The 21,779-nt window shown below is 54.6% G+C and overlaps 3 protein-coding genes across 15 annotated transcripts in view; 1 reads left to right on the top strand and 2 right to left on the bottom strand.

Moving 5' to 3' along the window:
* The window catches only part of UBE2O (ubiquitin conjugating enzyme E2 O), a 66,054-nt gene extending 63,458 nt beyond the window's left edge, over positions 1-2,596 (bottom strand). For all 3 annotated transcript variants that reach the window (XM_030826996.1, XM_030826995.1, XM_030826994.1), the window contains exon 1: positions 2,087-2,596. In XM_030826996.1, coding sequence (XP_030682856.1) covers positions 2,087-2,503 — 417 coding nt within the window. In that variant the 5' untranslated portion in view covers positions 2,504-2,596. The remainder of the gene's footprint in view (positions 1-2,086) is intronic.
* Positions 2,597-2,712: 116 nt separating this feature from the next.
* AANAT (aralkylamine N-acetyltransferase) lies at positions 2,713-19,688 on the top strand. 3 transcript variants are annotated; one of them, XM_030827008.1, is made up of 7 exons: positions 2,713-3,145; positions 8,568-8,687; positions 11,607-11,772; positions 15,179-15,540; positions 18,244-18,481; positions 18,746-18,900; positions 19,240-19,688. In XM_030827008.1, exons 5-7 carry the CDS (start codon positions 18,319-18,321, stop codon positions 19,543-19,545), a joined length of 624 nt encoding a protein of 207 aa, XP_030682868.1. In that variant the 5' UTR covers positions 2,713-3,145; positions 8,568-8,687; positions 11,607-11,772; positions 15,179-15,540; positions 18,244-18,318; the 3' UTR covers positions 19,546-19,688. The 3 variants fall into 3 exon arrangements, with proteins under 3 accessions (XP_030682868.1, XP_012351200.2, XP_030682867.1); XM_012495746.2 differs by lacking the exons at positions 2,713-3,145; positions 8,568-8,687; positions 11,607-11,772; positions 15,179-15,540 and having other exon boundaries at positions 16,757-18,481; XM_030827007.1 differs by lacking the exons at positions 2,713-3,145; positions 8,568-8,687; positions 11,607-11,772; positions 15,179-15,540 and having other exon boundaries at positions 16,757-18,900.
* Positions 19,689-20,477: 789 nt separating this feature from the next.
* Positions 20,478-21,779, bottom strand: part of RHBDF2 (rhomboid 5 homolog 2) — a 31,859-nt gene continuing 30,557 nt past the window's right edge. For 5 of the 9 annotated variants that reach the window (XM_030827006.1, XM_030827004.1, XM_030827005.1 and 2 more), the window contains one exon: positions 20,481-21,627. In XM_030827006.1, coding sequence (XP_030682866.1) covers positions 21,208-21,627 — 420 coding nt within the window. In that variant the 3' untranslated portion in view covers positions 20,481-21,207. Of the gene's footprint in view, positions 21,628-21,779 lie in introns of all 9 variants that reach the window. The other 4 variants (XM_030826998.1, XM_030827001.1, XM_030827002.1 and 1 more) reach the window with 1 other exon arrangement.

Here is a 21,779-nt window from a genome sequence, read left to right on the forward strand (position 1 = left end):
AATCTTGTTGCCCAGGTTGGAGTGCAATGGTGCCATCTCAGCTCACCGCAACCTCCGCCTCCCTGGTTCAAGCAATTCTCCTGCCTCAGCCTACCGAGTAGCTCGGATTACAGGCATGCGCCACCAAGCCCGGCTAATTTTGTATTTTTAGTACAGACGGGGTTTCTCCATGTTGGTCAGGCTGGTCTCGAACTCCTAACCTCAGATGATCCGCCTGCCTCGGCCACCCAAAGTGCTGGGATTACAGGCATGAGCTACCACGCCCGGCCGTTGTTTTCGATTTAACTCCAAAATAGGTATTTCAAGTCAAACTCTGTATAATTACACATAGTGCAGGAGGCAGACGGAGCATAACTGTAAACCAAGTTAACTACCAAAGTCAAGACGGACGGGAACAACAACTGATAAACATGGCGGCTCCCAGTAGTGAGCTGGGCCTGCCTCCCTAAGTCCTAGGGCAGGAGGCCACAGCACAGAGGATGCTGCAGTCAAATGATTTGGGTTCCAAAAGTCACGAACCTCTCAAGTAGATGGGTGGTGAAAAACATTCTTAAAAACTCACAGAAAGACACCAGCAATCATCTGGTGTCACACAGTATACAGCAATAACCCTCTTTTCCTGACACAATACTGGGTAATTTTTAACCAGCATTCTATTGCACAAAAGTAATATTTTCCAAATACTCTTCTAAATGGACTGATAATTTTCCTTCCAAGTCTCAGAGCTGTTGCCTGATTCACATTTCTCTGAGGGGAAGCAGGGTCCTGTGTGTGGATTTGTGCCTGTGGATGTATGTGCATCCCCAACAAAAAGACCCTGCTGGTATCAGCAGTCACTTCTGCCTCTAGGAAATGGATCACGGGCTCTTCTCTGGAGTGGGGCCTTTTTCTTTCTCAAGCCACTGTTACAGAACCCCCTTTGTAGTTTGGCATGAAACCCCGTTCCTCTGTAGTCTTTGTCTCCCACTGTGTGAGAAACCCAGATCAACTTCCAAAGTGCCCTCCCCTGAAATCAGACCTCTCAACCTCCCAAGGACCTAAAACAGCGTAGGCCTGATTCCTGCTTAGAAATGTTTTCTTGAAGGGGAGGGGAAGTAGGAGAGGAAGAAGGGGTGTGAGATACATGGGTGTGTGTGTGTGTGTGTGTGTGTGTCAATTACTGATAGGAATTCACATTCTGGAAAACAAGCCACCAAACCAACCCAGGTTCAAGGTTTCGAGTTTATGATGACAAGCCTCTTTGTTTTGTAAAACTGCTATACTCACTAGCATCTCCCCCAAAACCATACGGGAGTCAGATGTCTGCTTAACAGCTTCAGGTCAAGAAAAACCCTTCAGGTTTCCAAACTGGTGACTCCCCTCTACCCCAGCGTTCTGGAATATTTTTTTCAAGGAGTCCACATGCACTTAGGAGTCATCAATCCCGGTCGCAGCTGTCAGAATCCACCCCCCCCCACCCCGCCCAAGTACTATTCATACCGGGGCTCTGATTGCTAATGATTTTACTCACAAAGTTCCCTGCAGCAATTAAAATGAGGCAGCAGGGTAAAACAAAAAGAGGCTGGGTGGCTTCACCATAATGCAGCCTGTAAGCTAGTGAACTTCTTGGGTTCAGCTGGGATTTTCACCTCTATCTTTGTTTTGGAATGCCCACAACCCCTCCCTGCACGGACCCGGCACGGCCTTCATTTCTGGATGCACAATGCAGTACCGAGCTCCTTGGGGGTCAGCAAAACGCCGCACTGGTGTAATGCCGAACGCGCCCCAGAACCCGAGTCCCCACGGGAGTCGGTCCACGTCTCTAAATCTCGAGGCCGACACCACAGCATAGCATGGCTTAGAAGTCCCCTCAAGTCGGGAAGCCCAGGGCCCGCCCGGTCCCGGGCCAGCAGTGCCCGGCTGGCGTGTGCGCCCAGGGCTGCTGCAATGACTTTGCATGGAGTGTACCCTCCACTGGGGCTGTCCTCCTGCCTCGGCCACTGCAGTGGCACCGCTCCGGGCAGGGCCCTGCACGCCGTCCCTCCCTGGCCTCTGCCCGGCCGCCGACCCCCTGCCGCCCGCGCCGCCCAGCCCCCGCCCGCCGCACCTTGGTCTCCTTCACATGCTGCTTGACGCCCTCCGGGTACCACTGGACGCGCACGTAGCCGCGGCGCAGCGGACTGGCCCGGCCCTCCTCGTGGCCCGCGCCCCCGGCCTCGGAGCACCCCGAGCTGCCGCGGCCCTCCTCCTCGCCCTCTGAGTCCGAGTCCTCGCCGTGGATGAGGCGCACCAGCCCGAAGTGCACGGAGCCACGGTAACGGCCCGACACCAGGTCGTGAGAAAACAGCAGGCGCTGCGAGCCGGCTTCTGGGCCGGAGTCCGAGGACGGCCCGGAGGCCGAGTCCGAGGCGGGCGCCGGCGCCGGGACGGGGGCTGCGGCTGGGGCCGGGACTGCCTCCGGGGCTGGGGCCGGGGCCTGGGCGGGAGCGGGAGCTGCGGGCGTGGGGGCTGCGGGATCCGCCATAACTGCTCTGCGCGAGTCTCGGGCGGCGGCGGCGACAGCGGCGGCGAACGAGGCGCGGGGAGGCGGGACCAGCGGGCGCCGGGGGCGGGGCCATGGCGCGCTGACGTGTCCCTGCGTGGCGCCGTCGTCAGGGAGCCGGGATGCAGTTGCTAGGAGCCACCGCCTCGTCGCTAGGGGACGCTGAAGATGCCGCGGGGGGCGGGGGCAGGATGGAATCCACTAAGAAGGGGCGAGGCCAGAGAGGATTCAACTAAAGGGAGCGAGAAGGGGCGGGGACCCGGGAGGAGGAAGTGGAGTGGCCACCGAGGAAGAGGGGAGTGGTCGGGGTGGGCCACAGGATGGTGGAGAGACTGTCAACAACTTTTAATGAGCTCCCTTGGCGTCCTAGCCTAGCCCCCAGACACTGGGAGCATTGCAGAAAGAGAAGGATACTGTCCCTGTCCTCTAGGTGTTTCCAGTCTAGTTGGGGAGACAAAACAAATACACATTAAATAGATAACAGACAACTCCAACTCATAAGGCTATAATAGATATGTATAGAGCATAGGTATAATGCACTGTATTTAGGAATTCCAAGCAGTTTGGAAGGTCATGACCCCTCAGGAGTTGACCCAGAAGCTGGTGAAGGAGGCCCAGAGAAAGGTAACAAAAGGATCAGTGGCGTCAATGGTTTGGCTATAAATCCATGTAGATAAATTCAAAGCTCCCTGAAGCCAAGAATGAATGGCAAGAGGTAGTATAGTAAGGTAGCTAGGAGTGGGGACCATGGATTCCAATTTTTGGCACTGCCACTTATTAATCTATAAAAATAGGCACACTGATTAACTTATTTTCACCTTAATTTGCTCATCTGTGAAATAGGGATGATAATAGCAATACTCCCCTCATTGGGCAATTGGGAGGATTAAATGAAGTAGAACAGTGCCTGGCATTTAGCTCCTTCGATAAGCTTAACCGTTGTTGTACTATTTCCAAACCTCCTGCCTAGACTAAATTCCAGACTGGCAGAACTGTTATGGTCTGCTCCATATTGTCATTTTAAAATATAAAAAGTAGGCCGCTCATGGCAGCTCACACCTGTAATCCCAGTACTTTGGGAGGCTGAGGTGGGCGGATCACGAGGTCAAGAGATTGAGACCATCCTGGCCAACATGGCGAAACCCCGTCTCTACTAAAAATACAAAAAAAAAAAAAAATAGCTGGGCGTGGTGGCACGTGCCTGTAGTCCCAGCTACTCAGGAGGCTGAGGCAGGCAAATCGCTTGAACCTGGGAGGCTGAGGTTGCAGTGAGCCCAGATCACGCCACTGCACTCCACCCTGGGCAACAGAGAGAGACCCTGTCTCAAAAAAATAAATAAATAAATAAAAAATAAATAAAATATAAAAAGTAACTCTAGGGCGGGGTGTGGTGGCTCATGCCTCTAATCCCAGCACTTTGGGAGGCAGAAGCAGATGGATCACCTGAGGTCAGGAGTTCGAGACTGCCCTGGCCAACATGGTGAAATCCCTTCTCTACTAAAAGTACAAAAATTAGCTGGGCATGGTGGCATGCACCTGTAGTCCCAGCTACTTGGGAGGCTGAGGCAGGAGAATTGCTTGAATCTGGGAGGCGGAAGTTGCAGTGAGCCGAGATCATGCCACTACACTCCAGCCTAGGTGACAAAGCAGGACTCTGTCTCAAAAAAAAAAAAAAGGCTGGATGCGGTGGCTCTTGCCTGTAATCCCAGCACTTTGGGAGACCGAGGCGGGTGGATCACGAGGTCAGGAGTTCAAGACCAGCCTGGCCAAGATGGTGAAACCCTGTCTCTACTAAAAATACAAAAATTAGCCGGGCGCAGTGGCAGCCGCCTGTAATCTCAGCTACTCGGAAGGCTGAGGCAGGAGAATCACTTGAACCTGGGGAGCGGAGGTTGCAGTGAGCCTAGATCGCGCCGCTGCACTCCAGCCTGGGCGACAGAGTAAGACTCTGTCTCAAAAAAAAAAAGTAACTCTAGGCCGGGCGCAGTGGCTCACGCCTGAAATCCCAACACTTTGACTGCGCCTGAAATCCCAACACTTTGGGAGGCCGAGGTGGGTGGATCAGTTGAGGTCAGGAGTTCAAAACTAGCCTGGCCAACATGGCAAAACCCCATGTCTATTAAAAATCCAAAATTAGCTGGGCAAGGTGGCAGGCGCCTGTAATTCCAGCTACCTGGGAGGCTGAGACACAAGAACCGCTTGAACCTGGGGGTTGGAGGTTGCAGTGAGCCTAGTTGCTCTCCAGCCTGGGTGACAGAGTGAGACTCCATCTCAAAAGAAAAGTAACTCTAATTTAACGTGTCACCTAAGTTTCAAAGGTTTTAGATACATTCTCAGAGGACAGATTTAAATAGATTGTTAAGGAAAACAAGATCTAACCCTCACCTTTCTCAGTCAACATCAGTTTCCACATTTTTCTACATGATCATCAACGAAAGACTAGTAAGTTGGATTGATATTACAGTATTTAGGTTCTTCAAAGAAGGCAGAATCCCAGCTCTTTGGGTTGTTTACAGGGTCCTGAAGATACAGAACTACATTCATAGAAAAGTTGGTTGGGTGCAGTGGCTCATACCTGTAATCCCAGCACTTTGGGAGGCCAAGGCAGATGGATCATTTGAGGTCAGGAGTTCAAGAGCACCCTGGCCAACATAGTGAAACCCCGTCTCTGCTAAAAACACAAAATTAGCCAGGCATAGTGGCGCATGCCTGTAGTTCCAGCTACTCGAGAGGCTGAGGCAGGAGAATCACTTGAACCCAGGAGCAGGAGGTTACGGTGAGCCAAGAACACACCACTGCACTCCAGCCTGGGCGACAGAGCGAGACTGTGTCTCAAAACAAAAACAGAGAAAAGTTAAAAGAACATGCACAAGGTCAGGCACGGTGGCTCACGCCTGTAATCCCAGCACTTTGGGAGGCTGAGGCAGGCAGATCACCTGAGGTCAGGAGTTCAAGACCAGCCTAACCAACATGGAGAAATGCCATCTCTACTAAAAATACAAAATTAGCCAGGCATGGTAGCCCATGCCTGTAATCCCAGCTACTCAGGAGGCTGAGGCAGGAGAATCACTTGAACCCGGGAGGTGGAGGTTGTGGTGAGCCAAGATTGAGCCATTGAACTCCAGCATGGGCAACAAGAGCAAAACTCCATCTCAGGAAAAGAAAAAAAAAACAGATGGCAGCCTAACTACTTAAGATGTCTTAGGCCAAGTACTAATAGAGTATTGATGTAATATTGGGATCAGGGTGGTTGTCAATGGATCCAAATCTTAGAAAATTTATGTACTAAGATATAGAACAAATGGGCTGAATCAGCTGAAGAGGAGTTAGGATATGATTTAGGGGCAAGGCTGGGTTCTCAAATCATGGCCTTCCCATCCCAGACCACAATGCCAAATGGCCATCTGGAATCATTGCTGTAAGGACGCAGGTCCCTACTCCCTCTCCTGCAGAGACCTGGGAGATTAAACAGCAGTAACATAGCAGCTTCTGTCCTGCCTCCCATGACCCTTTCAGCCCTGTTTTCTTGCCCCCAGATAACATAGCATTTATTAAGCACATATTATTGACCAGGCACTGTACCAGGTACTTCCATGCACATTCTCTTGTCTGTTATCACAATCTTGGATGTAGAGGGTTTTTAACCTCATTTTACCAATGAAGAAACAGGACCCAAGGAATCTGGTGCTTAAGGTAACAGGCAGTAACCTGAGGAGTCTCTCCACTCCAAGGGCAGGGGCTTTCCTAGTTATGCTGTTTCTTTAGGTTTCCCTCAGAAGAACTCCTGATTGCAGAGGGGAGTCCATGTGTCTATGTGTCCCATGGGGGTATAAGGCAGTGCAGACCTCAAATCTGCTTTTTTTTTCATGGCAGGGTCTCACTCTGTCACCCATGCTGGAGCGCAGTAGCGTGATCTTGACTCACTGCAACCTCCGTCTCCCAGGTTCCAGCAATTTTCTTGCCTCAGCCTCCTGAGTAGCTGGGATTACAGGCGTCCGCCACCACGCCTGGCTAACTTTTGTATTTTTAGTAGAGACAGGGTTTACCATGTTGGCCAGGCTGGTCTCAAACTCCTGACCTCAAATGATCCACCTGCCTTGCCCTCCCAAAGTGTTGGGATTACAGGCATGAGCCACCGCACCCGGCCTCAAATCTGTTTTTGTTGTCAAAAACTCAAGTGAGTTTTGCATTGTACTCCAGAGTATGCCTATGTTTGTTGTTTTAATGTAAAAACGAATGCCCTTTCCTCTCTAATCATTGAGTAATATTGGCACTCCTGGAAGACGTGTTGTGTTTATTCTGCGGCTTCTTGTAATAATGGCTAATAATAGCTATCACTTATTGAGCTGTAACTTCATGCCAGATACTCTACCAAGTGCTTCACATAGATTATCAGGAAACTGCCAGGTTGTAGGTAAGACTCCTTGATTTCACATGCTGATCTCTCCCTCACTAGACTAAACCCTTAAGCATGTGGACCATGTCGTATTTGTGTGTATAACCCTGGTGCCTAGGACAGTACCTGGCATAGGGATGGAGCTCAATAATGCGTCATATTAGGCTAGGCCCATACAGTGGCTCACGCCTGTAATCCCAGCATTTTGGGAGGCCAAGGCTGGTGGATCACCTGAGGTCAGGAGCTTGAGACCTGGCCAACATGGCAAAACCATATCTCTACTAAATATACAAAAATTAGCCAGGCTTGGTGGCGGGCGCCTGAAATCCCAGCTACTCAGGAGGCTGAGGCTGGAGAATTGCTTGAACCCAGGAGGCGGAGGCTGCAGTGAGCTGAGATTGTGCCACTGCACTCCAGCCTGGGTGACAGAGCAAGACTCCGTCTTGAAAAAGAAAAAAAGAAAATTATCATATTAGTGGATGTCAAAGTCCTCAGAACCTGTACCTCCATTCTGTCAGTTTCCTATCCTTTTTCCGACAAACACCGAAAAGTTGAAGAAGCTGAGACAGAGCTGCCCTCTTTGGCTGCTCCGAATCCTTTCAAGTGCCCCCAGTTGCAACTGCATCTGAGCTGCTTTAGAAACTGAGACTCAGTAAATTCCTACCCATCTGATGGTGTCTTTCATTGACCTCACTCAGACCCAAGATGCTCTGGATAAGGTTTGAGGCTTGACTCCTTCCCAGACCCCAAGGCCCAGCCACAGTCTCCATAATACACTCAGGCTGGCTAACAGGGTAAGCGTGGATGGAAGCCGCTGCTTAGTTCTTATTTTCATCATTGCTGAGGTGTAGGAAGGAGGAAAAAAACTTGATTCCCTAATGAAGAAACCCTCTCTTATCATGGCCCCATCTCCCAGCCTTTCGTGGGGAATAGAGCTATTTCTTGGGAGGATTTCACTTATTTATAAATGTGCTTCCAGAAACTGAGCTGGTCTGGCCTCTCCCCTTGCTAAGTGGGGTGGGTGGTGTGCAGGAGGCGGCAGAGCCAGCAGCAGAGTGAACTGATCTCAGGGAAGCAGGCCCTGCCTCGTCCTTATCTTAACCAGCCACTGGGGCACCTCTAAGTATGCTCAGGCCCAACACTGCCGTCTGTGGGAGGCTGCTTGGCCTCTCCATTGCTGTGCAAGTGATTTCAGCCTGGCCCAAAGAGCTCCTTCCACCCTGGAGCAGGTGTTTGGGGGTGCTAGGGTGCCTTAGGCACTGGGGACTTCAGCTGGGGGTGGGGTGGGAGGCGAGCTGCCTTGGGAAGCCCCCCACACCCTCATGTGGCTGGCTGAAGAAATGCCTCCGAGGCTCCAGCTGAATGCTGCTCAAGGCTTTTGGAGTTAAAACGGCCCTTCTCGTTCCTGGAGCCTCACCTGCTCCTTGCACGGGTGCCCTGGGAAAACTGTGGGACTTGCCCAAGGTCATTCTGCAGTACAGTCAGGGTCAGGACCCAGCCCAGCTGGCCCTTGGCCATTCCGACTCCTGCTGTGAGGGTGGGTTGCAATCCACTGGGGAAAACACTTTATGCTGGGGCAACAGTGAAAAGTTTCAGCAATAGTGACAGCACAGGATCACCAGGTTCGTCCTGTTTCCCTCCTTCCTGAAGATACAGGGCGAGGCACAGTGAATCTGCTGGACCAGCTTCAAGAACAATATGTCACCCTATCCACTGCCACCTCCCACAGCTCCAGACTCGTGGGTGCTTCCTGGATGTGACCAGCCATAGGTACAAAGTAGACACATCATCTTTTCCTCAAATAGTTTCTTCTCCCAGAGTTCTCATCCTGATTGATGGCAGTATCACTTACCTGGGTACTGAGCTGGCCACCTGAGGGTCAGCCCTCACTCTTAAGCTCCACGTGCAATCAAAGCCTGGGTCTTGGCCCCTCCACTGCCTTTTCACACCCTTCCTGTCCAGAGCTGCTCCACCAGGGGGGCAGATCCATGGAGATGTGGGGAGGTGGGAGGTACAGTGGCTGAGAGTGAGCTTCCGGAGTCACAGGGACCTGGGTTTGAAGCTTGTGCTGCTACTGGTCACTATGTGACCTTGGGCAAGTTATTTTACTCTCTAAGCCTCAGTTTCCTTTCTGTAAGGTGGGAATAATAATAATACCTACTTCATAGGACTGTGGAGACTGTAACTGACCGACTGAATATAATGTGCCTTGCCCAGTGAATGCACGATGGCAGGCCTGATAATGTTAGCTTTTGTTAGGAATTCATTTCCATCTCTTGCCCAGACCTCGGCCGTAGGTCCCTCACCAGGCCCCAGGCCGTCTAATCTATCCGTTGCCTTGTTCCCAGGGTGATTGAAAATGCAAACATCGTCACTGGATTCTTGGCTTTATATCTTCCTGTGGCTCCCCAGGGTCCACCCAAGAAGGTGCATGTGGCCTTTCATAAACTGATCTGATCCTTCCAAGCCCCCTTCCCCCTCTGCATCCAGCATGGAGTGCTCTGCGCTCCAGCCTCAGTCACCCACTTCAGGATCTGTTTTTTTTTTTTTTTTTTTTGAGATGGAGTCTCTCTCTGTTGCTCAGGCTGGAGTGTCCTGGCAGGATCTTGGCTCGCTGCAACCTCCGCCTCCCAAGTTCAAGAGATTCTCGTGCCTCAGCCTTCTGAGTAGCTGGGATTACAAATGCTCACCACCACACCTGGGTACTTTTTTTGTATTTTTAGTAGAGACAGGGTTTTGCCATGTTGGTCAGGCTGGTCTCAAACTCCTGACCTCAGGTGATCCACCTGCCTCAGCCTCCCAAAGTGCTGGGATTACAGGCATGAGCCACCATGCCTGGCCTGTTTTTTATTTTTTTATTTAAAAAAAAAAATAGAGAGAAGGTCTCACTATATTGCCCAGACTGGTCTTGAACTCCTTGGGCTCAAGCAATCCTCCTACCTTGGCCTCCCGAAGTGCCAGGATTATAGGCATGAACCACCGTGCCCAGCCTTTTTTGGCTTTTTAAAATGTGGCTACTAGAACATTTAAAATCACATGTGGGGCTCACACAGTCTTACTATTGGGCAGTTTGGCTCCATTGCTTGGGGAGCCGTAGGTCCCTTCTTTGTCCAGGAGGTGGCAATCCCTCCCTGCCTTTGATGCTTCCATTCCAGAATGGTCTGGAAGGTTCCTGAGGTAAGCGCCTATCTAATACGGCAGATATTGAGCCCCAAATAAGGCAGGGTCCCACTCAGCCCTAAGTGCCACCCTCCTCAACAGAAGACTCTGGGCCTGGCGTGGTGGCTTACGCCTATAATCCCAGCAATTTGGGAGGCTGAGGGGGGCGGATCTTTGAGGTCAGGAGTTTGAGACTAGCCTGGCCAACATGGTGAAACCCTGTCTCTACTAAAAATACAAAAAATAGCCCAGCGTGGCGGCATGCGCCTGTAATCCCAGCTACTCAGGAGGCTGAGGCAGGAGAATTACTTGAACCTGGGAGGCGGGGGTTGCAGTGAGCTGAGATCGCACCACTGCACTCCAGCCTGGGCGACAAAGTGAGACTCTTGTCTCAAAAAAAAAACAAAAAAACCCCAAAAAACTGGAAGACTGCCTCTAGCTGATAGGCACCTGCTCTGTGGGTGGCACGATGCCACACTCTCAACCCAGCCTCTGTTTTCCAGGGGTGCATAAGCCTCTTGGGGGGACAGGTGTGTAGTGGATGCTGTGGTGCACCTCCCCATCCCATCCCTCTCCAAACACTGCCCTTGGCTGAAAGAAGATGTCTCCCCTAACCACTGACTGTCTGTAAGGGGCATGAAGCCTGGCCAACATGGTGAAACCCCGTCTCTACTAAAAGTGCAAAATTTGCCGGGTATGGTGGTGGGCACCTGTAATCCCAGCTACTTGGGAGGCTGAGGCAGGAAAATTACTTGAACTTGGGAAGCGGAGGTTGGTGAACTGAGATTGTGCCACTGCACTCCAGCCTGGGTGACAGAGTGAGCCTCCACCAAAAAAAAAAAAAAAAAGAAGAAGAAGGAGGAAAGGAAGGAAGAAATAAATAAATCAGCAGTGGGTGCAACATCTCAGGTGTCTGCGAGGTACAGGGATGGAGTAAGTGTAAGGACTGGGGGTCTGGATGGCTGTTGGGGCAGTCAGTCCAGGGAAGAAAGGCAGTCAGCGGCTGGGGGTAAAGAATCACTGCTTGAAGGCAAAGTGGAAAAGCCAGAGGGCCTCCTTGGCAGCATGTAAAGAAACTCGCCTCCTGAAGTTAAGGAACAGAGAGAAGTCAGCGTGGCAGATCCTGAGAGCAGGTTGAATTCCCCACCTTAATGAGTCAGCTATACAGAGGATGCCCCTGCGGAGAAGCGGGAGACATCCAGGGCCAGAGGTTAGTGCCCCTCCTTCCTTGGGGACAATGCCTCTTCCTTAGGAGACAGGTACTATCCCCTCCCCAACCCTGAGTATATACTGCACCTCCTCTTCTTGCACTGGGCCAGTAACCAGGGCTAAATCGCAACCTCACCCACTGGTGAAGTGCTGGGTCAGCTGAGGGAGGGAGGAGGCTCTGTCTTGAAGGAGCTGCAGGTCCCGGCCAGAGCCAGGAGAGTGGGGACTGGAATCAGAGGATGCTGGCTGGGCCAAGGGGGTCAGAGCATAAAGTTGGATAAGGAACACCTATTGGTGTGGGAGCTTTTTTCCCTGTTACAGAATTTATCACCCTGGCAAGGACCCTGGTACTTGGAAGCTTGGAGAAAGTGATTCGGGCTCTTACCTGCAGCGGGCAGGACTGCTGATGGCTCCCAGCTGGGTTTTCCTGCAACTGACCTCAATGAAGCAAAAGCTGTTTCACCCAAGGTTGATGCAGGACAAAGAGGCGGGTCCAGAAGGGCTTCCCAGGTCTGAGGCTCCTCAGGGGATGGGCCAAGGCCTCGGTTACAGCTGCACCATCAAGGCTCAGCTTCCACTGCCCAGCCCTCTGCCCTGCTCCACGGCAGGGGTCGCTCATGAGACCTCTCCCCAATAAACTTGCCGCACACAGTTCTCCATCTGTCATCCCCCAGGTAGCCTGCCATGTGGTAGGATTCAGGCTGGAAAGGTAAAGACGATAACGCAAGATATGCTCAGTGCCAGGTCTGTGGGGTGGACCTTAAGTGCAGGGGAGTTGAGAGAGAAAGTGACCATTGAAACCACCAAAAAAAAAATGCAGCCATTGCACAAGAGCCTGAAGAGAGGGCTGTGCTTCCTGCACGCCGGGGCTTCTCAACTGCTCTGCATGGAAAACTGGGGTCTCAGAAGCATCGTCAAGGTGTCCCTAGGACATGGCCATTGGGGTCCACTCCGTGGTCTGCCCCAAATGGGCTCCCTTCAGTCTGGGAGTGAAACTGGGCAGCTGACACATGGAGGGGAGGGGGTGTGTCCCCATGCGGGAAGCTCCCAGATTCCAGGTCCAGGGCTTCTGCACTGGGCCCGGCAGGATACTCACTGCCCCTGCACCAGGCTCTCCGGGTGTATCAGCAGCTGCGGCGGGCTCGGTGCCCGGGATGGGGTGGGGGCCGTGGGGAGGTCTTCTCCACCCCTGGGCCGTGGCGGTGGGTCGGTGTGCCTTTAATCAACGGCCTCTGCACTCCACCTCTCATTGTCACCATTAAGGCCATTCCTCTGCATCTGGCCTCTCCACCCATTTCTCCCTTCTGGAAGGATTCCTTTTTTTTTTTTTTTTTCTTGATACAGTCTTGCTCTGTGGCCCAGGTTGGAGTGCAGTGGTGCAATCTTGGCTCGCTGCAACCTCTGCCTCCCAGGTTCCAACAATTCTCCTGCCTCAGCCTCCCGAGTAGCTGGGATTACAGGCACCCACCACCACGCCCAGATCATTTTTGTATTTTTAGTGGAGACGGGGTTTCACCATGTTGGCCAGACTAGTATTGAACTCCTGACCTCAAGCTATCCACCCACCTCAGCCTCCCAAACTGCTGGGATTACAGGTGTGAGCTGCCGTGCCCGGCCTTTTCTGGAAGGATTCTTAAAGGTCATCGGAGCCTCCCTGTTGGCGGAATCTGAGATCTGTTCTCCATTCTTTGTGGCATTTCAGGCTCTAACTGCCCTATTTCTTGGACATTCTCCCCTGGGTTCTTCCCTTCTTGTGGCTTCACCTGTGTTCCTGTTAATAACTCCTTTCCCTGCTAACAGTGGACATCCTGAAAGCTTGGTTCTCAGCTTTCCTGTGGTGATACACATCCTCTCAGAACCTTCTTTTACTGTCATGACATCAGTTATCCGCTCAATAACTGTCGTCATCATCCTCACCACATCTGATTAGGAGTGGGATGAGGGCTCTGATGGGTCAGAGGTGAGGCTCTACCAGGGCAGGTGGGGAGTTAGGTAGCATGGTCCCTGGCAGTTGTCTGTGTGCCCTGGACAACCCCTCTCCAAACTGCTATGGAATATTCGGGAGTCCTGCCTGGGCGCGGTGGCTCACGCCTGTAATCCCAGCACTTTAGGAGGCTGAGGCGGTTGGATCACCTGAGGTCAGGAGTTTGAGACCAGCCTGACCAATATGGCGAAAGCCCATCTCTAGGAAAAATACAAAAAATTAGCCAGGCGTGGTGGTGTGCGCCTGTAATCCCAGCTACTTGGGAGGCTAAGGCAGGAGAATTGCTTGAACCTGGGAGGCGGAGGTTGCAGTGAGCCGAGATTGTGCCATTGCACTCCAGCCTGGGCCACACAGCAAGACTCTGTCTTTAAAAAAAAAAAAAAAGAATATTCTGGAGTCTCGAAGTGGAAGCCCAGTCACAGACCATGATTTTCATGGGACTGAAGAGCCTTTTGGGAGAAAACTGAACCCCATCTGCCATTTGAAATGTGTAAATCTGTCTGGGAGATCAAAAGACGCCAGGCTGGGTGGAAAGACAGAGGGACCCCTGAGGGGAGCCATCATGGGTGAGGCAGGGTGGCATGGTACACACTGGGCAGGGAGTCGGGGTGGGGGAGTCGTGGATACAGGACTTTCAAGGGAGCTGCTGCTTGAGGGAGAGGCTGGGCACAAAGAGCCTCAGCCTCCCAAATTGCTGGGATTACAGGCATGAGCCACCATGTCCAGCCATTTCTGTGGTTTACAGTTATCCAGTTTGTGTATCATCTGTTACAGCACCCCTGGGAAACATACAGATGCCATCTTCTCCCTGTCTGTATCTACATTTTTTTTTTTTTTTTGAGATGGCAATTTCACTCTTTTTGCCCAGGCTGGAGTGCAATGGCACGATCTTGGCTCACTGCAACCTCCGCCTCCCGGGTTCAAGCGATTCTCCTGCCTCAGCCTCCCAAGTGGCTGGGATTACAAGCGCCCACCACCACACCCAGCTAATTTTTTTGTATTTTTAGTAGAGATGGAGTTTCACCATATTGGCCAGGCTGGTCTCGAACTCTTGACCTCAGGTGATCCACCCACCTTGGCCTTCCAAAGTGCTGGGATTACAGGCGTGAGCCACCGTGCCCAGCCGGCATTGCCCATCAGGTTAGGTGTTTATCAGCTGTCTAGAGTGACTGAACAGGTACGACTTGGGGGGCAAAGGACACATTCTCCCCTCCATCCCCAAGATCCACCTGAGAGGCAGTCACTAGAGACGTTGCCAGCACTCTAACTGCAGAACCAGGACAAGACTGGGCATCTGATAAACAGTGCAGTCAGTGTCACCGGTGTGAGGATGATCTTGGAGGTGCTTGTTTTTAGAGCCCACCTGAGGTCAGGAGTTTTTTTCTTTTTTTTTTTTTGGAGATAACATCTTGCTCAGCCATCCAGGCTGGAGCACAGTGGCGCATCACTGCAGCCTCAACCACCTAGGCTCAAGTGATCTTCCCACCTCAGCCTCCCAAGTAGCTGGGGCTACAGGTGCTTGGCTGATTTTTAATTTTTTTGTAGAGACAGGGGTCTTGCTATGTTGCCCAGGCTGGTCTCAAACTCCTGGGCTCAAGTGATCCTCCTGCCTTGGCCTCCCAAAGTGCTGGGATTACAGGTGTGAGCCACCACGCCCAGCCCCAGGGATCTCCTTCTCTCTGTACCCATCACCCTGTGGGCCCCTCGCCCTCCTCATTTTCCTTCTCATTGGTGGTGGCGTGTGGTTTTCTTCCTGTTGACCAGGACAAAGGTCCCAGCGATCACCCTGCCCTCCCCTTCTGTCTCCTCTCCTGTCCCACAAGGATTTGAACTTCCCAGTTTCACCATGTTTAACATACCGTCTCATCTTTTTAAAACATTTATTTTTATTTGTATTTTTTTGAGACAGGGTCTCGCTCTGTCACCCAGGCTGGAGTGCAGTGGCACAGTCTTGGCTCCCTGCAGCCTCAACCTCTCCGGCTCAAGCCATCCTCCTGCCTCCGTCTCCCAAAGTGCTGGGATTACAGGGGTGAGCCACTGTGCCTGGCTTACTGCCTCATCCTGTTCCCCGAGGTTCTAGACCTCTAGGGTGTTGTCCAGAAAGAACAGGGCCTTGTGGAAGTCAGCAAAGAGAGAGGCCAATTCAACAGCAGGCTCTTCTCAGGCATCGCCAAGTGGCTGTGATTAGGATTGGCCACCAGGGGATGCCATGGAGCCACAGAGTCTATGAAGGGACAGAAGAGGCCTTTTGGGGGACCCTGAGGGTTGAAGGTGGGGATGCCCAGTTGAGGTCCTGGACATGGTCACCCCGCCAACCAAGCCCAAGGAGGTCTCTGGTCGGTCCTGAGAGGTCTGTCGAGGGTCCCTTCTAGCAGGCAGGTGGGCCTCAGAATGCAGAGAGGAGCCTGGGAGAAGGGGACCCAGAGACAGGAGAATGCACGTGGTGAGTGGGTGGGGGCATCAGGACGGGGTCACTCCAAGGTCAGGGGCTGTGTCCCAAACCGTATGGGTAGGAACAGGAGCTTCCTCTGCGGGTGATGGAAAGAGTGCACCTGGGAGGACTCTGAAAACCAGCAGGAGAATCATGAAGACAGGAACCACGAGTCTCATTGTGAGATGCAGTGGGTCCCACCAGCGCAGCCGTGGCAGTGCATGTCAGGAGGCTGACCTGGCTTTGCCCCTCCCCCTTCACTTGTTGGATGGCTCTGAGCAGGTTACTGAACCTGTCTGTGCCTCGGTTTCCTTCTCTATAACATGTGGTTAATACTCAATTGGCCGGGCTTCCGTGTGGATTAAAGGAGACACGTATCCAGGGCCCGGCACGTAGCAAGTGCTGTAAGCAGTGGTACTCACAGGCTGCCAGGATAGGAAGGACCCTCAGAGGTCCGTCCCAAACTGTGTGGGTAGGAGCAGAAGCTTCCTCTTCAGGGGGTCAAAAGAGTGCACCTGTGAGACCCAACCTCCAGGACCCCCAGGAGCCCCAGATGGACAGGGGATCTGCACTGCTGGGTGGGGCGGAGAGGCAGGTGCTGGCGAGAGAAGAGGTAAGGGGCGCAGGATGGGGTGTGAGCTGGAGGGCAGGGGGTAGTCAGGGCCGACAGGGAGAGGGGCCTGCATCCCGAGGGAACGCCAGCACCAGGTGCCAAGGCCCCGGCAGCCCTGGGAATGGGTGGAGCCAAGGTCAATGGCAGTCAGAGAGCTTTGTAGTTGAGATGTTTGGTAGACCAACCTCCTCAATATTTAAATAAACTTGAAGTAGAACGTACTTAAAGTGCATAGGCTGGGCGCGGTGGCTCACTCCTGTAATCCCAGCACTTTGGGAGGCCGAAGTGGGCAGATCACGAGGTCAGGAGATCGAGACCATGGTGAAACCCCGTCTCTACTAAAAATACACACAAAAAATTAGCTGGGCGTGGCGGCGGGCGCCTGTAGTCCCAGCTACTCGGGAGGCTGAGGCAGGAGAATGGCGTGAACCCGGGAGGCAGAGCTTGCAGTGAGTCAAGATCGTGCCACTGCACTCCAGCTGTCTCAAAAAACAAACAAACAAAAAAGTACACAAATTGGTAGCTTGAATTCCCACCCCCTCCCCGATATAAGAAGTGGGCTTGTCCAAGACTCTGAGGGACAGCGGGGGAATCACTGGTGCCCAGCCAGTCGGTGACAGAGCAGGGATTAGAGCTGGACCCCTGAGGCTTAGCCCCACGCTCTCTTCCCCAAACCCTGGGGCCTCAGTCAGCCTCTGGTAATCCCTTCTGTGCCCAGGGCACCAGAGCCGACGTTTCCCTTCAGTAAGGCAGGGGCCGAGGCTGCCAGAGCCCTGCTGGCGTCATCCTGCCTGGGATAACTCGAGCGGTGGGGTGGGGGGGATTAGAAACCTGTGGGAACAGCACCACAGGCTGCCCGGGGAACATCTGCTACTACAGCCTCGCAGCCAGGAGTCCCGGATTTTACTGGTTCCTGTGCCTGCGGACAGGCCCCCAGGGCGACCGGCTTTGTGGGGGGAACACTGGGTGTCCTCTCCACAGTCCAGGTAGGTGGGACCCCCACTCCTGGCTCTCAGCCTTTGGGGACAGGAGCTTCCCTACTTGGAGCTTCTAGACATGGAGGGAAACATGGAAGCCATGGAGTTTATTAAGTGTCTTGGAAGGTGGAGGGAGGGATGGCCTCCTCTAGGAACTGCAAATCTGCAGGGTGTCTTGAGAGACAAGAGTGCCCAGCGGGGAATGTCTGATGAGCTGGATGTATGGGGCAGGGGATGTCCTATGCACCCTCCTTGCCTGCTCCTCCCCATCCCCCAGGCCCTCTGCAGTCCCCGGCTCCCTCTAACCTCCCCGCCCCCCACCACAAATCCTGCATGTGTGTGGCCCAGTCTGAGGCCATCTGGATAGAAGTAGAGGCTCCCTAAGGGCCCACTTTGATTAAGGGGCTCTCTAGGACCAAGGGCTGAGGCTACCTAAAAAGTTCTCTGCCACAGGATCTTGCACCCAAAGCACCAGAAGCCACCCTTTGGGGAGGTAAGATAAACCACATGAATGGTGGTGTTGGGGACCTGGGCGCCCACCCACTGCACAGTTACATTAGACGTGGTCAGAGGAGGGTCACGAGTCCTGCCTCCCCTCCCACCGTGGGCAGCAGGGTTGGGGTGCCCCAGGCTCCACTGAGCCCTGCTCATCCCTGCCACCATCTCTGGGGCTCAGAAGCACCCAGAAGGCACCCTGAGACCAATGTCTGCAGGTCTGCAAGGTGGCAAACCTCCAGGGATCCTTCTGGCTGAGAGGGAAAGGTGGGGAGACAGTGCCAATGTTTGTAGTGCCTGGTAACAGCCTCGGGGACCAGGTACCTGGGGAATGTGCCCATTGATTTAGGGGCTGGCTCCACCCCAGTTCCTGCTACAAAAGAGGCCAGATGCATACTCTGGGGCCTGCCTCCCTGGAGATGAGGATCAGACCCCTGTCCCTTGCTGTTCTCCAACAGGTGCTGGGAGGCCCTCCTTGGCTTAGGAGGCCACTTCCAAAGCTGAGGCACCCCAAGGAGGCACCAGTGGCCAGGATGTCCACGCAGAGCACCCACCCCCCGAAACCCGAGGCCCTACGTCTGCCACCTGGGATCTCCGAGTCCCCGAGCTGTCAGAGGCGCCACACACTCCCTGCCAGCGAGTTTCGCTGCCTCACCCCGGAGGACGCTGTCAGCGCCTTTGAGATCGAGCGTGAAGGTGAGTGGCCCTGCACAGGGTCAGAGGGATGCTTCACTCTGGTCCAGTTATCCTGTGGGGAGGAGACCCTTAGTCTCCTGTCCTTGGAGACTGGGTCCCAGAGTTATCAGACCATGTGTGTGCTCAAGAAAGTGGGGGAAACAGCAGCCCTAAACCCCATTTTCCTGTGGGGAACGGGGCATCTGAGTGGACACTCGGGGTGCAGCAGACAGTGGACGCGAGGCACAGCGACTACCAGTCACTCATCTGAGCCTCCTGTCACAGCCTTCATCTCCGTCTTGGGCGTCTGCCCCCTGTACCTGGATGAGATCCGGCACTTCCTGACCCTATGTCCAGAGCTGTCCCTAGGCTGGTTCGAGGAGGGCTGCCTTGTGGCCTTCATCATCGGCTCGCTCTGGGACAAGGACAGACTCATGCAGGTGAGGACACAGCTGCAACGCCCACCTCCAGGGAGGCCTCTGAAGACCAGAGGTCAGCCAGATGGCGGGGAGGGGAGCCCAGGGGCTGGGATTTCTTCCTCCAGAACTGGAGAGATGAGTACAGGCCGCAGGCCTCTCCCAGAGCAAGACCTTCTGGGTCTTCAAGTTTTCTCTATGGGGTTGGGGGTATGCCTCCCAATTTGGGTACCTCCTTGGCTGGGGTGGGAGCCCTGACCACAGGCACCCAGGGGACACCTGCTCCCTGCCTGGGTCAGTGGTTGGGGGGGAACCATGCGTCAGCAGAAGTGACCTGGACTCTCACCCCTTGCTTGCCCCCAGGAGTCGCTGACGCTGCACAGGCCTGGGGGCCACATAGCCCACCTGCATGTGCTGGCCGTGCACCGCGCCTTCCGGCAGCAGGGCAGGGGCCCCATCCTGCTGTGGCGCTATTTGCACCACCTGGGCAGCCAGCCGGCCGTGCGCCGGGCCGCGCTCATGTGTGAGGACGCGCTGGTACCCTTCTATGAGAGGTTCAGCTTCCACGCCGTGGGCCCCTGCGCCATCACTGTGGGCTCCCTCACCTTCACGGAGCTCCACTGCTCCCTGCGGGGCCACCCCTTCCTGCGCAGGAACAGCGGCTGCTGAACTGGGCTGCCCACCTGGCTGCCAACGTGATCCCTGTCTCTGCCCTGGGCTCCTCTTAGCTCAGCTGAGCATGGAGACAGCAGTTTCCAGAGAGCGGAGAGAGCAGGGCTAAATAAAGAGGAGATAAGGTGGCTTCTCATGGCGCGAGCTGGAGTGGTGTGTCCTGTCTGTCCCCACGAGGCCTCTGGACCTCCTGTGTTCTGAACTCTGTACCTGAGACCGGCTGGGTTGGTAAGCAGGGACAATGGGAGGTGCTGTGGGGTTCCTGGCTCCTTTCCTCCTCCTGGCAGGTGGGCAAAGGCACCAAGGCAGCATCCTCACAGGAGCCCATTGCTCGGTGGGGGGGGGTCCTTATTCTCCCCAGCCTCATGGATGCCGCTTCCCACCCTTAGCCCCTGGGGTGGGGGATAGTGGGGAGCAGGATGGGGCAGAGGCGGGAGGCCTGTGCTGTGGAGGCAGCTTGGGGCAGGGAAGCTGGTGCAGGACCCTCTGCCCATGGTAATCAAGTGGTAATACCCGGTGCCTCCCTGGCCGCTCCTCAGTGTAGTGGGCGAGGCACCAGCACAGGGAGTGGACTCGTCCCCAGGTGGGGTGACAGGACAAGTGCTGTGCCTTCTCCTCAGCGCCATCCCCATCAGGCAGGCCACCCTGGGCCCAGGCAGCCCCCTCCCTGCCGTGGAACCAAGGCAGAGCAGGTGGGGGTGGGAACCCCAGGGGCCTAAGGATTCAACCCAGCCCTCCCAAGTGGACCCCTGGGGTCTCCCACGTGACCCCAATCTGCTTTCTGGCCCATCTAAATCCCCAAGATGCTCCACAAGTTTTCCGCTGTCCACCGGGCCAAACTGCTGTCTCTGAGTGGCTGATGGCTGACCCCTCACCCTCACCCCCAAATCCCAGTTTCATGCTACCTGAGGTCTCCGTTAAAGACAATATACTGCCGTAAAGAATATTATTTAATCCATGAGACGTCATCCGTACAAAGTTAGCGTTAATTTTAAAAATGAAGACCGTGATATAAACTGGTAAAAAACGGGCCTGATGCGCCTCAAGCACCCCCTGGGAGCAGGCCCTGGGGTGGCTCCGCCCAGTCTCATTCTACCTGAGGTCTGCTTCTGTCTCCCCGCTTGTTCTGTGCCCCCAGACCATGGCCAAAGCCTTTCCCACAAAGTCCCATCTGAGAGCCTTATGGATGGGCTCACAGGGCAGAGGTAGGAGGAGAAACAGGAAGGGGCATGGGGGGCACCCAGGCCTGGGGGCAACTGAGGGCACAGCCATGTCCCCAGCAAGGGCACGCTCCAGTAGTAGTGGGGGAGAAGGCACCAGCAGAGGCAGTGCTGAGGACCCTGGGAAGAAAAGGACCCTGCCCCAGGAGATGGTCCCAGCCAGGAGCGGGATATTAGGACCTGAGACCCAAGGCTCAGAGAAGCAGGTGCCTTGGGTGTGCCCGAGCTTGGGCCAGGATCACACAGGCCTCACGCCCCCGAAAATCCCCACCTTAACCAACCATCTCACACAGAGTCAGCCTCACCTGGCAGGGGGGACCCAGGTCCAGAGCCCGGGCCCTGTCTCGGGTCTCTGGCACACAGAGCGCTCTGCAGAGGGCAGCCCTCGCAGGCAGACCCTGTTCCAGCAGTGCTGAGGGGCAGCCGCGTGGCCTGGCGGTCAGTGCAGCACCTGGTCCAGCTCATACTTCTCGCAGAAGCGGCTGGTGAAGGGGAAGCAGGTGAGGTGCTCGATCCAGGGCCAGTTAATGGGGTAGATGTACAGCCAGAGCACGAGGGCGGCGAAGAGGCCGGCAAAGGCCAGCAGTGACACCAGGATGAGTGCCCGTTTGCGGTACTTGTCGCTGGTGCCGAAGGTGATGTAGGGCAGGAAGGCGAAGGCCAGCAGCAGGCCACTGAGGAAGCCGAAGATGTGGGCGATGTTGTCGATCCAGGGCAGGAGGCCGCAGATGAACAGGAAGAGCACGATGGCCGAGAGGTTGAGGAAGGCCTTCCAGGGCCTCTCCAGCAGCGGCCAGCTCTGGAAGAGCTCCACGAAGAGGCAGGCAAGGAGGCCGAACTGTGAGCCGGCTGGGCCCACCTGGGGTGGGGCAGGGGAGACGCAGCTTCAGGCGTCGGGTGGGCGGCCTAGGCCGGGCCTGCACCCTGGGTCATCCCATCGATCAGCTCCTCCCCGGCAGGCATGGGGACCCCCGAGGCTGAGGGGTGGGAGGTCGGCTGGAGCTGCTGGAC

This window comes from Nomascus leucogenys, chromosome 14, assembly GCF_006542625.1.
Source record: "Nomascus leucogenys isolate Asia chromosome 14, Asia_NLE_v1, whole genome shotgun sequence".
In the NCBI taxonomy this organism is placed as follows: Eukaryota; Metazoa; Chordata; class Mammalia; order Primates; family Hylobatidae; genus Nomascus; species Nomascus leucogenys.